General features: G+C 40.8%; 1 protein-coding gene across 17 annotated transcripts in view; it reads right to left on the bottom strand.

The window, feature by feature from the left end:
- Positions 1 to 13,578, bottom strand: part of SCML4 (Scm polycomb group protein like 4) — a 126,143-nt gene that overhangs the window by 53,642 nt on the left and 58,923 nt on the right. Inside the window, exon 1 of one of the 17 annotated variants that reach the window (XM_030928322.1) lies at positions 1,733 to 1,850. The exons of the other annotated variants lie outside the window; for them this stretch is intronic. Coding sequence (XP_030784182.1) covers positions 1,733 to 1,846 — 114 coding nt within the window. The 5' untranslated portion in view covers positions 1,847 to 1,850. Of the gene's footprint in view, positions 1 to 1,732; positions 1,851 to 13,578 lie in introns of those variants that run through there. 17 annotated transcript variants of the gene reach the window in all.

Here is a 13,578-nt window from a genome sequence, read left to right as displayed (position 1 = left end):
TACAATAGCCAAAAGTCAAATGCATAGAGACAGAAAGTAGAATGGTAGTTGCCAGGAATTGGGGGAAGGTGGGAATGGGGAGTTACTGCTTAGTGGGTAGTTTTAATTTTGCAAGATGAAAATGTTCTGGAGATTGATTGCATGACAATGTGAATATACTTAACACTATTGAGTTTTATGGCAAACTCAATAATGGTAAATTTTAGAAATAATGGTAAATTTTACGTGTTTTTTAGCAAAATTTTAAAAATTAATTTTAAGGATTCTTTGTTTTTTGTTTTTGAGATGGGAGAAAAAATAGTGTTTTAATGCTGATTAAAATAATCCAGTAGAGAGAGAAAAGTTGATTGTACAGAAGATTGTGTGGAGAACTGCTAGCATGAAAGGGCTTTGAGTAGGTGAGAGGGTAGGAGTGCATGAGGGAGGCCGTGGACTAAGAGGAAACACATACTTTCCATCTATTGCAACAAGAAGGAAGACAGAATATAGAGGTTTGAATGCTGGGGTGGGTGGATGTGGAGGTGGGAGCTTGCAGAAGGTTTCTTCCCGTGGCTTCCAATTTCCCCGAGATATGGAAGCTGAGTGGGAGGACAGAGGAGGTGGGCGTGGTCATGAACTGGGAGAGTAGGAGGGCTGGGGAATGGAGCACAGCTGCTGAGCAGCATTGAGTGGGCACTGGGATGTGCAGAAATGAATGTGATATGAGATCAGTCAACAGCAAGCACATTGGCTGCACAGTGCTAAATGGGTGCTGAATTTGAGGCTCTCAAGGGAACCTCTATATTAATCAGAAACTATAATTAACAATAGAGATTTCATCTTATTCTGAGTGTGACATTTCAAAATTAAAGGACATATCCTGTAGGAATACACTGCTAAATATTATAAACATAATTTAAAAGAAACCTCAGTCATGGGAATGGGAGATCATAAACCTGCTTTGACTCAGTGACTCTGACTTTGGTGTGACTTCCTCATCTGCCAAGTGTCATGAGGGTATCTATGGAGGCCATGCACCAAGGGTCCCCTGACTGCTTTTCCAGGAATGATATCCCACTTTCCATGTCTTGTGACGGAGAGGCTGGTGGTGACAGAGTTCCTGAGGACTTCAGGCAGTGACTTCTGGGATAATCCTGGCTAAATCCTCCTTCACAAGCTTAAAGCCCCCAACTCCCAACACAGAGATAATAATGCTCACTGGGGAAAAATGGAATTGGCAAATTTTTTCCTCTATGGTCTTTAAGGAAATCACGCAAAGATATTTGTGATTCTTCCCTAGAAAAATGCCGATGATGATGATGACTAAAACATAAATATCCAGACACTGTTTACTGTTCATATAAACTTCCTAATGACTTTAACATCTAATGTTTTCTCACCATTCTAATATTTATTAGAGGCCAGGCGTATTGGCTCACACCTGCAATCCCAGCACTTTGGGAGGCCAAGACGGGAGGATTGCTTGAGCTCTGGAGACCAGGCTGGGCAACATAGTGAGACCTCGTTAACACTAAAAATTAAAAAACTTAGCCAGGCATGGTGGCATGTGCCTGTTGTTCCAGCTGTTTGGGAGGCTGAGGCAGAAGGATTGCTTGAACCCAGGAGATCAAGGCTGCAGTGATCTATGATCATGCCACTGCACTCCAGCCTGGGCAACAGAGACAGACCCTGTCTCAAAAAAATAAACAATAAAAAATAAATTACTAGAGAGGAATCCATTCATTGAACCCACCTCAAATGAAGTAATGGAATTATAATTGGCTGTTATTTCTGTCCATTTCTGCCCAAGTGAAGTTACAGGGATTAGATTAAATCGCCCAATTGCAAGGACACCTTCTGTATTCATCCAATCTGTAAAACAACTGCTAGACCTTTTGAATGAAAGAAAAAGTCACAAGCAACTATGGGTAGTATATGGCTTTTTAAAAATATCCTTTGCTAGATAATAAATCACTAGCAGAAATACCCTTTTGACTTAGCATTCAGAAATTTCAATCTCGTTGCTTAATATAAAGAATAAAAAGTAGCCTAGTGTAGAAAAGGGAGTCACCTATGATTTTAGAAAAGTTCTGAAATCGAAGAGCACAGATATGAGCCCACTGGCTAGAAACATTGCTGTGGTGTGATGAGGGGCCCAGTCCATCAGCACAAACCTCTCCCCGGTGGCATGGGGGGCTCCCTGTCTGTTGCAACCTATCCAACCTCTTCTCTGGCAGGGCATTTGTCTTTGTTGTTGTTGCCTTAGGTTTCTAAAAAAAAAAAAATGCTGTCTATTTTGTTTTTTAAATGGACAAAATAAAACAGAGTGCTGATACAGTGGTTTCTAACACCATTCTTTAATATACGGAACAAAAACTCCTTGCAGACATGGCTGATTTTAGGACTAGGGTAGGGAATATACAAGGGGAGCCTAGATCATCTTGTAATGCCAGAAAGTAAGACAATATTAAGGAAACAAAACACGCACAATGGTGGGGATTGGTTACAGGGACACAGGTGCCAACTGAAAGAGCTCCCAATGCCCAAATTCGGACCAAGAGGAACAACAAATAAATAATGCAGTAATGGATTATAACTCAAAGTATGAAATAAATATTCATGAATCCACACGGACATAAATAGGTGGTTGACTCAGTAAATAAAAGGGAAAGAACAAACAACTCTCACAGGCATAAAAATTTCAAATTTATGTAGACATCCCACCCTCAAGTAGGTGAGACATAACTCCCTACTCCTTACGAATGGGCTGTGCACAGTGAGTACATCCAAAGAGTACAGTATGGAAATGGAGGGGAAATGTAACTTTACAATGGAGAAACTTGATAAATAAGACTTCAACCACATGATTGAGGTCAACATCATCAGTGATAAGTCATGTCACTAGCATGTACTCTCACGATATGATGAAAATGCCACGTTACCTCTGGGATCTTTTTCCCCAAGCCCCCTAACCTTAGTCTAATCATGAGAAAAACATTAGACAAACCGAAATTGCAAAGCATTTTACAAAATACCCAACCAGTACTCCTCAAAACTGCCAAAGTCATCACAAAAGGAAATTCTGAGCAACTTTCCCAGCCCAGAGGAGCTTAGGGAAACACGACAACTAAATGTTATGTAGTATCTTGGACGGGAATCTGGAACAGAATAGAATAGGGAAAAGCTAATTAAATCAGAGTAAAATATTGACTTTATCTAATAATGAAGTATTATGATGGGTTCACTAGTTGTGACAAACATACCACAATCATATGAAATGTTAACAGTGGGGGGAAACCAGGTGCGGGGTACGTGAGAATTCTCTGTTTTATCTCTGTAACACTTCTGTAAACTGAAAACTATTCTAAAATAGTGTTTGTTTTCAAAATATTAAAAACAGGATGTGGCAGAGTAAACTGGGTAAATGGAGAGGAGGAGAGAAAAGAGGCCTCTTCCTGGCAGCAAGAACTGGAAGGAGCTTACTGCGCAGGATGCCATGCTCTGACATACAGGAGCTAATCCTGGGCGTTCAAAGCCAACATCCCTGCCCAAGTGCAAGTACAGTTGCCACATTTACGTGAGATTCAAAACCTCAACCCAGCAGGTGTGGTGACCCCTCATCCAAGGCAGGGTCTGTGTTTTGCCTCATTAGAGAATACTGCTGGGACAAAGCGACAGGGCAAAGTGTCCCAACCAGCTGGAGTCTCCACCAGAGGGACTGAGGAACCTGGAATCAGCTCATCTTTCTTCTCCATTTATAGAACCAAAATATGGGCCTGGGGAATTTCTGACTCCAGCTGTCATTTAAGGGAGGACCTTCTCTAAGACATTTGCTGGAACACCACTGGAAAGAATTGGGAGGGGATTTGGGGGGAAACTGAGATGTGCGGCCAAGAGGACACTAAAGGGGAGAGGGTCAGTTGATGTAAAACTCAAGGATTTTTCTAGAAACCTCTGGCTTTGGCAGTAACAGAAATGCTAGCTAAACATTGTTTGACAGACTGGCAGCAAGAGGTGGATAATCTGAGGATGGAGAGTGTGGCTGAGGAAGGATGAGGATGTATAGAGGCTGCTGGCACATTCGCAGAGGGTAAGCCAACAAAGCAAAATTTTAAAATGTGTTTAGGGCACATGCAAAGGGATGCCAGCTTTGGATCTGGATTGAATGTCCAGTGTGGCCTCTAGCTGACTCTGACGCTCAGTATTTAGGCACTCAGGGCCTGCCTTTCCTCATCTATAAAGATAATAGCCCTCACACAGGGATGTAGTAGGAATTAAATACAGAAGTTTACATAATGCAAAGTGAGAACTCAATAAACGTTAATTGTCATTATTGGTGTTAGTATTATTATTGTTACTTTTAGAAATTCCAGAAATGCAAATAAGTCCCAAGTTTCTTGTTCATGCAGTGATGGCAGGAGGAGGAAACTGCCCATCTTTCCTGGAACTCATCTACATTTTCCATGCTTATCTCCTGGGATCACATCTTCAGAAATCTCTGCAAAACCACCCTTTTTCCTCACACCTCGCAGATGATCCCCTCTGCAAATCATGCTTCCAATCCATCTTGAAATGGTTCCTAAGTGTTGCTTATGTAATAGCTATCCTTTCCAAGTGGCATCATTTAAGCCAAATCTAAAAAGGAAAAACAATAATTCATTCAATCAGACAAACATTTATTCAACAAAAACTTCTTGAGCACCTACTATGTGCCAGGAACTGTTCTAGGTGCTGAAAATTCAGCTATGAATAGGGAAGATAAACTTCTTGTTCTCGATGAGAGCAACTACGTGACCAGGGTAGGCCTATAAAGGGGTGACATTTAAGTCAGGATCTGAGTGGCTAGAGGTAGCCTGTTGTGACTGGAGAAAGCTTTCCAGGCAGACAAAACAGCTTGTGCAAACATTCTAAAACTTCGCTTCTTCAAGAAACCAGAATGGTTGAAACTGTGGGCAAGCGTCAGAATGGTGCAAGGTGAGGTCAAGCTAGGTGGTTAGGATGAGATAATGGCAGTTTTCTTTTTTTTTTTTTTTTTCCTTTTTTCCTTTTTCCTTTTTTCCTTTTTTTTTTTATTTTTTTTGTTATACTTTAAGTTCTAGGGTACATGTGCATAACGTGCAGGTTTGTTACATATGTACACTTGTGCCATGTTGGTGTGCTGCACCTATCAACTCGTCAGCACCCATCAATTTGTCATTTATATCAGGTATAACTCCCAATCCAATCCCTCCCCCCCCATGATAGGCCCCGATGTGTGATGTTCCCCTTCCCGAGTCCAAGTGATCTCATTGTTCAGTTCCCACCTATGAGTGAGAACATGCGGTGTTTGGTTTTCTGTTCTTGTGATAGTTTGCTAAGAATGATGGTTTCCAGCTGCATCCATGTCCCTACAAAGGATGCAAACTCATCCTTTTTTATGGCTGCATAGTATTCCATGGTGTATATGTGCCACATTTTCTTAATCCAGTCTGTCACAGATGGACATTTGGGTTGATTCCAAGTCTTTGCTATTGTGAATAGTGCCGCAATAAACATACGTGTGCATGTGTCTTTATAGCAGCATGATTTATAATCCTTTGGGTATATACCCAGTAGTGGGATGGCAGGGTCATATGGTACATCTAGTTCTAGATCCTTGAGGAATCGCCATACTGTTTTCCATAATGGTTGAACTAGTTTACAATCCCACCAACAGTGTAAAAATGTTCCTATTTCTCCACATCCTCTCCAGCACCTGTTGTTTCCTGACACAGAACAGAGTCCTCAGAAATAATACCACACATCTACAGCCATCTGATCTTTGACAAACCTGAGAGAAACAAGAAATGGGGAAAGGATTCCCTATTTAATAAATGGTGCTGGGAAAATTGGCTAGCCATAAGTAGAAAGCTGAAACTGGATCCTTTCCTTACTCCTTATACGAAAATTAATTCAAGATGGATTAGAGACTTAAATGTTAGACCTAATACCATAAAAACCCGAGAAGAAAACCTAGGTAGTACCATTCAGGACATAGGCATGGGCAAGGACTTCATGTCTAAAACACCAAAAGCAACGGCAGCAAAAGCCAAAATTGACAAATGGGATCTAATTAAACTAAAGAGCTTCTGCACAGCAAAAGAAATTACCATCAGAGTGAACAGGCAACCTACAGAATGGGAGAAAATTTTTGCAATCTACTCATCTGACAAAGGGCTAATATCCAGAATCTACAAAGAACTCAAACAAATATACAAGAAAAAAACAAACAACCCCATCAAAAAGTGGGCAAAGGATATGAACAGACATTTCTCAAAAGAAGACATTCATACAGCCAACAGACACATGAAAAAATGCTCAGCATCACTGGCCATCAGAGAAATGCAAATCAAAACCACAATGAGATACCATCTCACACCAGTTAGAAGAAAAAAACTTGATACAGACACAGACACCTGTTTGGAGAGAATGCTATGTGACAACAGAGGCAGAGATTGGAGTAATGTGTTGACAGCCAAGGAACAGCAGGATTGTCGGCAACCACTAGAAGTTAGGAAGAGGCAAGAAAGGACCCTCCCCTGGAGTCTTCAGAGAGAGAGCATGGCCCTACTGACAGCCTGATTTCAGGCTTCTAGCCTCCAGAAAGGATGTTTCAAGCCACCCAGTTGGTAGTGCTTTGTTACAGCAGCCCTAAGGAAACAAATACAGTCAGGGTAACAAGTTTGGATTTTATTCTATGAGTGATGGAAATAATCACAGGATTTTAAGCAGGGAAACACATAAGCTATTTTCATTTTATAAAAATAAATATGGTGCTAGGCCCAGTGGCTCACATCAGAATCTCTGAGTGCTGTTATCCTAGAAGGCTGAAGCAAGAGGGTCACTTGAGCTCACGAGTTCAAGACCAGTCTGGACAAAATGGCAAAACTCTGTCTCTACAAAAAATACAAAAAAAAAAAAAACTGGCCAAGTGTAGTGGAATGCACCTTAGTCCCAGCTACTTAGGAGGCTGAGGTGGGAAGATGGTTTGAGCCTGGGAGGCAGAGGTTGCAGTGAGCCGAGATTGCACCACTGCACTCCAGCCTGGGAGCAGAGTCAGAACCTGTCTCAAAATAAATAAATACATAAATAAGGCTGCTGTTAGGCAGAATGGATGGGGAAGTGGAGGCAAAGTGCAGAAAAGAACACTGCTAAGGAGGTATCACGTTGTCTAGCTGAGAGACACTGGTGGCTAAACTAGGGTGGAAGTAGGGAAGTGGAAAGAATTGATTGGATTTAGGGTGTACTTTGAGATGGAACTGAAGTGACAAGTGACAGAAAGCACAAAATCTAGGAAAATGTCTACATCTATTCACAAAATATTTGCTGTAATAGTACATTTTTATTATGTTATAAAACATCAGCATTTATTTACTTATTGCTGATTTGGTTAACTTACTAACTAGACTTATTATTGGGCAATAATACTGACTTTGTCTCTATGTTTCAAAACATTCCTTCTCTAATACTAAAGTAATAAACCTTCAGAATGGTACAGTAAAATTTCTGTGTAGAACTTTGGGAGAGGCATTAAGAAAAGGAAATAATCCATAATTCCTCATCAGGGAAATGGACATAATTTCAGTCAACTACGCATTGCCACCGCACTGCAGAGCAGTGGCAAGAATACAGGTCTTAGAGATAACAACTGACATTCTAGTCCTGGTTCTGCTGCCAACTCACATGGGACTCTGAGCAACTCACTCAGCTCCTCTAAGCTTCATCTTCCAAAGCCATTAAATGGGTTACAGTTGTTCGTTTCTAAGCTTTTCCCAACTCATAATGTCGTGTGTGTAACTTTCATTAGATTATTTTTTAAAACATTAAAGAATTTGTGTCAAAACCAGTGTTATTGCCATATTTGGAATGTTAATGTAGCATTCTAAATTCTTTGAAGTCCTGTTTCTGGTAAGATGGAAAACTGGTTGTTAGGATCAATTGAAACTACTACAAATAATGAATAAATGCAAAAATGATTAAAAGTGTAGAGGAACTGACATGTATAAAGAATAACCAGGCCAACATATAGGTGTAATCTGGACCATGGGCATTGCTATGAAGCCCAGGGCTCACCCTAAGAGCTACTCAACCTGGGCCAGGCACGGTGGCTCAAGCCTGTAATCCCAGCACTTTGGGAGGCCGAGACGGGCAGATCACGAGGTCAGGAGATCAAGACCATCCTGGCTAACACAGTGAAACCCCGTCTCTACTAAAAAATACAAAAAAACTAGCTGGGCGAGGTGGCGGGCACCTGTAGTCCCAGCTACTCGGGAGGCTGAGGCAGGAGAATGGCGTGAACCCAGGAGGCAGAGCTTGCAGTGAGCTGAGATCCGGCCACTGCACTCCAGCTTGGGCGACAGAGCAAGACTCCGTCTCAAAAAAAAAAAAAAAAAAAAAAAAAGAGCTACAACCTCAGGATAAGGGCACGCCAGCTGTAGACTTGTCCCATCTTCTCCCACCCCTATCTGGCTACAAGAAAAGTTGCCTTGACACTGAGGGAGGGGATTTGCAGAATCTCTGAGAAGATGTTACCAGAACCCAGACCTCACATAGATTTGCATCCCAAATTCACAGAACTTGGGTGATCAAGAAAACTTCAGGCTATGAATTTAGTTAAAAAATTACCCAATATGACAGTGTCTCAGGTGACTGGAAAGGCAAAAGAAAACACATCATCTCTGGAGAAAGGTTTCAAAGAAGTCTCAAAGATAATTTTTCAAGGTTGATGAATAACAGTCCAAAATACCCAAGCATACAAGGAAGCAAATGACTAAAGAAAGAATAAGCAATAAAAACACACAACAATAAAACCCCCAAAATATTAAGATATTTCAATTATCGAACTTAGATTATAAAAACAACTATGATACTATGTATAAAGATATAAAGGACAAGCTTGAAAATATATCTGGGGAATAAAAGATGATTTTAAAAACACAGTAAATTTGAAAAAGAAGCAAATCGAATTTTTATAAGTGGGAAATACAGTAACTAAAATTAAGGGGTAAATGGATAGACTTAACAGCATTGTAAACATAGCTAAAGAGAAAATTAATGAGCTTGAAGATATGTCAGAAGAAATTACCCAGAAAGCAGCACAGAAACCAATAGATGAAAACTATAGAAAAGAGGTTAAAAGACATGGAGAATATGAGAAGTCTGAAGCATTAGAGTTTCAGAAGAAAAGAATATGGAAAATGGAAAAGAGATTATATTTGAAGAGATAATAGCAGAGAATTTTCCAGAACTGATGAAAGATTTCAACACACAGATTCAGGAAGCTCAGCAAATCCTAAATAGGATAAATAAAATATAATTCCACATGTCAACACAATGAAGTGAAATTATAAAACACCAAAGACATAGAGAAAAATCTTAAAATTAGATTAAAAATGCAGATTACTTTTCAAGAAACACCCAAATAAGCTAGAAAAGTAGTTGAGTTCTCTACAACAATGAACCCCAGAATATAAATATAATATCTTTGGTTTTTTTTTTTTTTTAGACAGAGTCTTGCTCTGTCACCCATGCTGGAGTGCAGTGGTGCAATCTTGACTTACTGCAACTACCGCTTCCTGGGTTCAAGTGCTTCTCCTGCCTCAGTCTCCCAAGTAGCTTGGATTACAGGCAGGCGCCATGCCAAGCGAATTTTCATATTCATCATGTTGGCCAGGCTGGTCTTGAACACCTAACCTCAAGTGATCTGCCCGCCTTGGCCTCCCAAAGTGCTAGGATTACAGGCATCAGCCACCGCACCCAGCGAAATATAATATCTTCTATGTTCTTCAAGGAAATAACTGACAATCTAGACTTCTACACCCAGAAAAAAAAAAGTCTTTTTTTTTTTTCAAAAGTGAAGGTAAAATAAAGATACTTCCAAACAACGAAAACTGAGAGTTTATCACTAGAGGACCTATATTAGAGGAGCTGCTTTTCATTTTACTTCAGGCAAAATGAAAGAAACCCAGGTGGAAGGTCTGATATGCAAAAATAAAGAATTTTTTAGAAGTGGTAAATAATTAGGTGAATTTAAATGACAATGACTGTGTAGAACAATAATAATGATGACTGGACGGGCTAAAAAAGAAAAAATTAAAATGTATGGCAACAATAATATATAGGTGTGGGGGGCAGAATATAAATGGAATTAAAGTATACTACGGTCCTTGTATTATTCAGGAAGAAGCAAAAGTATGGTTAACTTTAGACAACTCTAATATATAAGCATGCTTAATTTTTAGAGTAACCGTTAATACAACAGAAAACAGAATGCTTGACCGCCAATGAATGGGAAAGAAAAAATTAAATAATAAAAAGTAACCCAAAAGAAGGCAGAAAAGACAGGTAAAGGAATATATAGACTACAAAAAAAAAATCAGTATAGATTTAAGCCCAAATTTATTGGTAATTTTTAAAAATATAAATGGACTAAACATCTAATTAAAAGACAAAGATTGTCATATTAGATGTTATAGGTTGAAATGTGTCCCTCAAAAACATATTGAAATCTCAACCCTCAGTACCTGTAAATGTGACCTTATTTGAAAATACAGTCTTTGCAGATGGTCGAGTTAAGATGAGGTCATAAGTCTGGGTCTTAATCCCATGTGACTTGTATCCTTATACAAAATGGAAATATGGATGGAGAGGCAGACACACACAGATGGAAGATGATGGGAAGACATGGGGAGTAAGCTATCTACAAGCCAAGGAAAGCCTGACACTATCAGAAGCTGGGAGAGAGACATGGAACAGATTCTTCCTTACAGACTCAGAAAGAACCAACACTACCTACACCTTGATATGAACTTGTAGCTTCCAAAACTCTGAGACAATAAATTTCTGTTGTTTAAGTCACCTAGTTTGTTGCGTTTTGTTACATCAGCCCTAGAAAATAAATGCACTCAATTTTTTTGCGTGTGTGTCAAGGTCTCACTCTGTCACTCAAGCTATAGTGCAGTGGCACGATCATGACTTACTTCAGCTTTGAGTTCCTGGGCTCAAGCAATCCTTCCACCTTAGTCTCCCAAGTAGCTGGGACTACAGTTGTGCACCATCACAGTTGGCTAATTTATTTATTTTTTGTAGAGGCAGGGTCGTGCTATATTGCCCAGGCTGGTCTCGAACTCTTAGGCTCAAGTGATCCTGCTGCCTAGCCTCCCAAAGTGCTGGAATTACAAGCATGAGCTACAATGCCAAGCCTAGATTTTTGCTTTTTTGATTATGTTCCCCTTCCTTTCCTTCCTTTGTGTTATGGAGTGAATGTTTGTGTCCCTCCAAAATTCATATGTTGAAGCACTAACTCCCAGTGTGAAGGTATTTGGAGGTGGAGCCTTTGGGAGGTAGTTAGGTTTAGATGAGGTCATGATGGTGGGCCCCATGAAGAGATTCACGTTCTTTTTTTGTATGTTTTTGAGACAGAGGCTGTCACACAGGCTGGAGTGCAGTGGCACCATCCTGGCTCACTGCAACCTCCATCTCCCAGGTTTAAGCAATTCTCCTGCCTCAGCCTCCCATGTAGCTTGGATTACAGGAACCCGCCATCATACTAGGCTAATTTTTGTATTAGTAGAGACAGGGTTTCACCGTATTGGCAAGGCTAGTCTCAAATGCCTGACCTCAAGTGATCTGCCTGCCTCAGCCTTCCAAAGTGCTGGGGCTACAGAGGTGAGCCACCACGCCCAGCCGCATTGTCTGAATTTTTAAAATCAGAATTAGAAAAACAGGATAAAGAGAAAAATAAGCAATGAATGGATGATTCTTATTTTCTGGAAGTTTCTACTGAAACTTCCTGGCCAGGATTAGTGTTCTTAAAAGAAGAGGAAGAGAGGTCAGAGTCCTCGCTCTCTCCACCATGTGAGGACACAGTAAAAGGGCAGCCGTTGCCAAGACAGCCCTCACCAGAACTAAATCCTGCTGCACCTTGATCTTGGACTTTACAGCCTCCAGAACAATGACAAAATTATTTTCTATATTGAAGCCACCCAGGCTATGGTATTTTGGTACGGCAGCCCGAGCTGACTAAGATAACTCCCCACCTCTATTTAAGGAAGACTAGCTTTGTCCATGTCCCTGCCCATAGCTTTTTCCCTGTGGACACATTTCTCCTTGGAACTCACATTCTTTCTTCATACAAAACTCCCTTGGGGTTCTGAGGAGATGCTGCAGGAGAGCAAAGTTAGAAGAAATTGAATAACTCACCATGTTTAACCTCAAACTTTAGTCTATAAACTTGCCTGCTGGAAATGCAAATTGGTTCCAATAACAAGAAGCTTGTGGCCAGTGACCTAATTTCATTCCTAGGAGTCAGCCCGTAACTGGGTCTACTCATACCTTTTTCCTTCTGCACTTGGGGGAGATATTAAACACCCAAGAGATGGAAGGGCTGGTACTGTTTGGCCTTGAGGTCAGCTTTGGTCAATTCCGGGATTCTAATTAAATAATCATTGCACTAACACTTTCTTAGGAAAGTAAAATTACCCAAATAGAATAGATTGCCTTCATCACAGTGAAAGCAGAAGGAGATGCTTGGAGGTGGGAGTGGAATGGCCTACCCTTTCTTGTGCCTTTCAGAGATGCAAATGAGGTAGGATAGGATTCGGATGCTGGAGCTTTCTCCCACCAACTCTTTGTTGGGTTCAGATGCTGGTCTGTATCCAGAGAGGGGCTGAGACTGGTGAGGAGGTGGAGAGGTCTCCTGCTCTGCCTGAGATGGGAAGGAATGGTTTCATTTCCTCCTCACCGAAGGAACCCAAGAGAGGAGAGAGTGAAGCTGGTATTCCATGGGTACCAGGAGAGAGAAGGAAGAAAAAGAAAAACAAAAAAATACTATCTGATACAGTTTCACTGTGTCCCCATCCAAATCTCATCTTGAATTGTAGCTCCCATAATTCCCACGTGCTGAGGAGGGACCCAGTGGGAGATGATTGAATCATGGGGGTGATTTTTCCCATACTGTTCTCATAGTAGTGAATAAGTCCCACCAGATCCGATGGTTTTTAAGGGGAAACCCCTTTTGCTTGGCTCTCATTCTCTCTTGTCTGCCGCCATATAAGACATACCTTTCGCCTTCCACCATGACTCTGAGGCCTCCCTGGTCACGTGGAACTCTGAGTCCATTAAACCTCTTTTTCTTTATAAATTACCCAGTCCCAGATATCTCTTTATCAGCTGCATGAAAACAGACTAATATACTGTCCTTAAATAAAGGAGAATTCAGAAAAACACCTATCCATGAGAATCATTTAACGGAAGCTGTCCACTATGGCCTGCAACCCTAACAATCTTTAGTAGAAACCACACATTTCAAGAACTGCTTGGTGTGACTGGGTTTCTTACAGAAACTGGTGAGGGGGTCAAGTTCTGTACATTAGTGGCAATGGGATCAAAACCGTCAGCCCAGCTGATGAGAGCGGGGACATGGACGATCCAGGTACCAGCATCCTGAGCCCAGCAGAACTCTGATCAGCCAGGAGCTGAAGCCAGCTTGTACTAGTACATGAGAGAGGATTGTTACATCTTCAGGAGTACTGCAAGTGGATTGTTAAACACAGCCCTTATTAAAAATTATGAGGTGGAGTT

This window comes from Rhinopithecus roxellana, chromosome 4, assembly GCF_007565055.1.
Source record: "Rhinopithecus roxellana isolate Shanxi Qingling chromosome 4, ASM756505v1, whole genome shotgun sequence".
In the NCBI taxonomy this organism is placed as follows: domain Eukaryota; kingdom Metazoa; phylum Chordata; class Mammalia; order Primates; family Cercopithecidae; genus Rhinopithecus; species Rhinopithecus roxellana.
The sequence above is the reverse complement of the archived record's forward strand: the minus strand, read 5'-3'. Positions and strand labels throughout refer to the sequence as shown.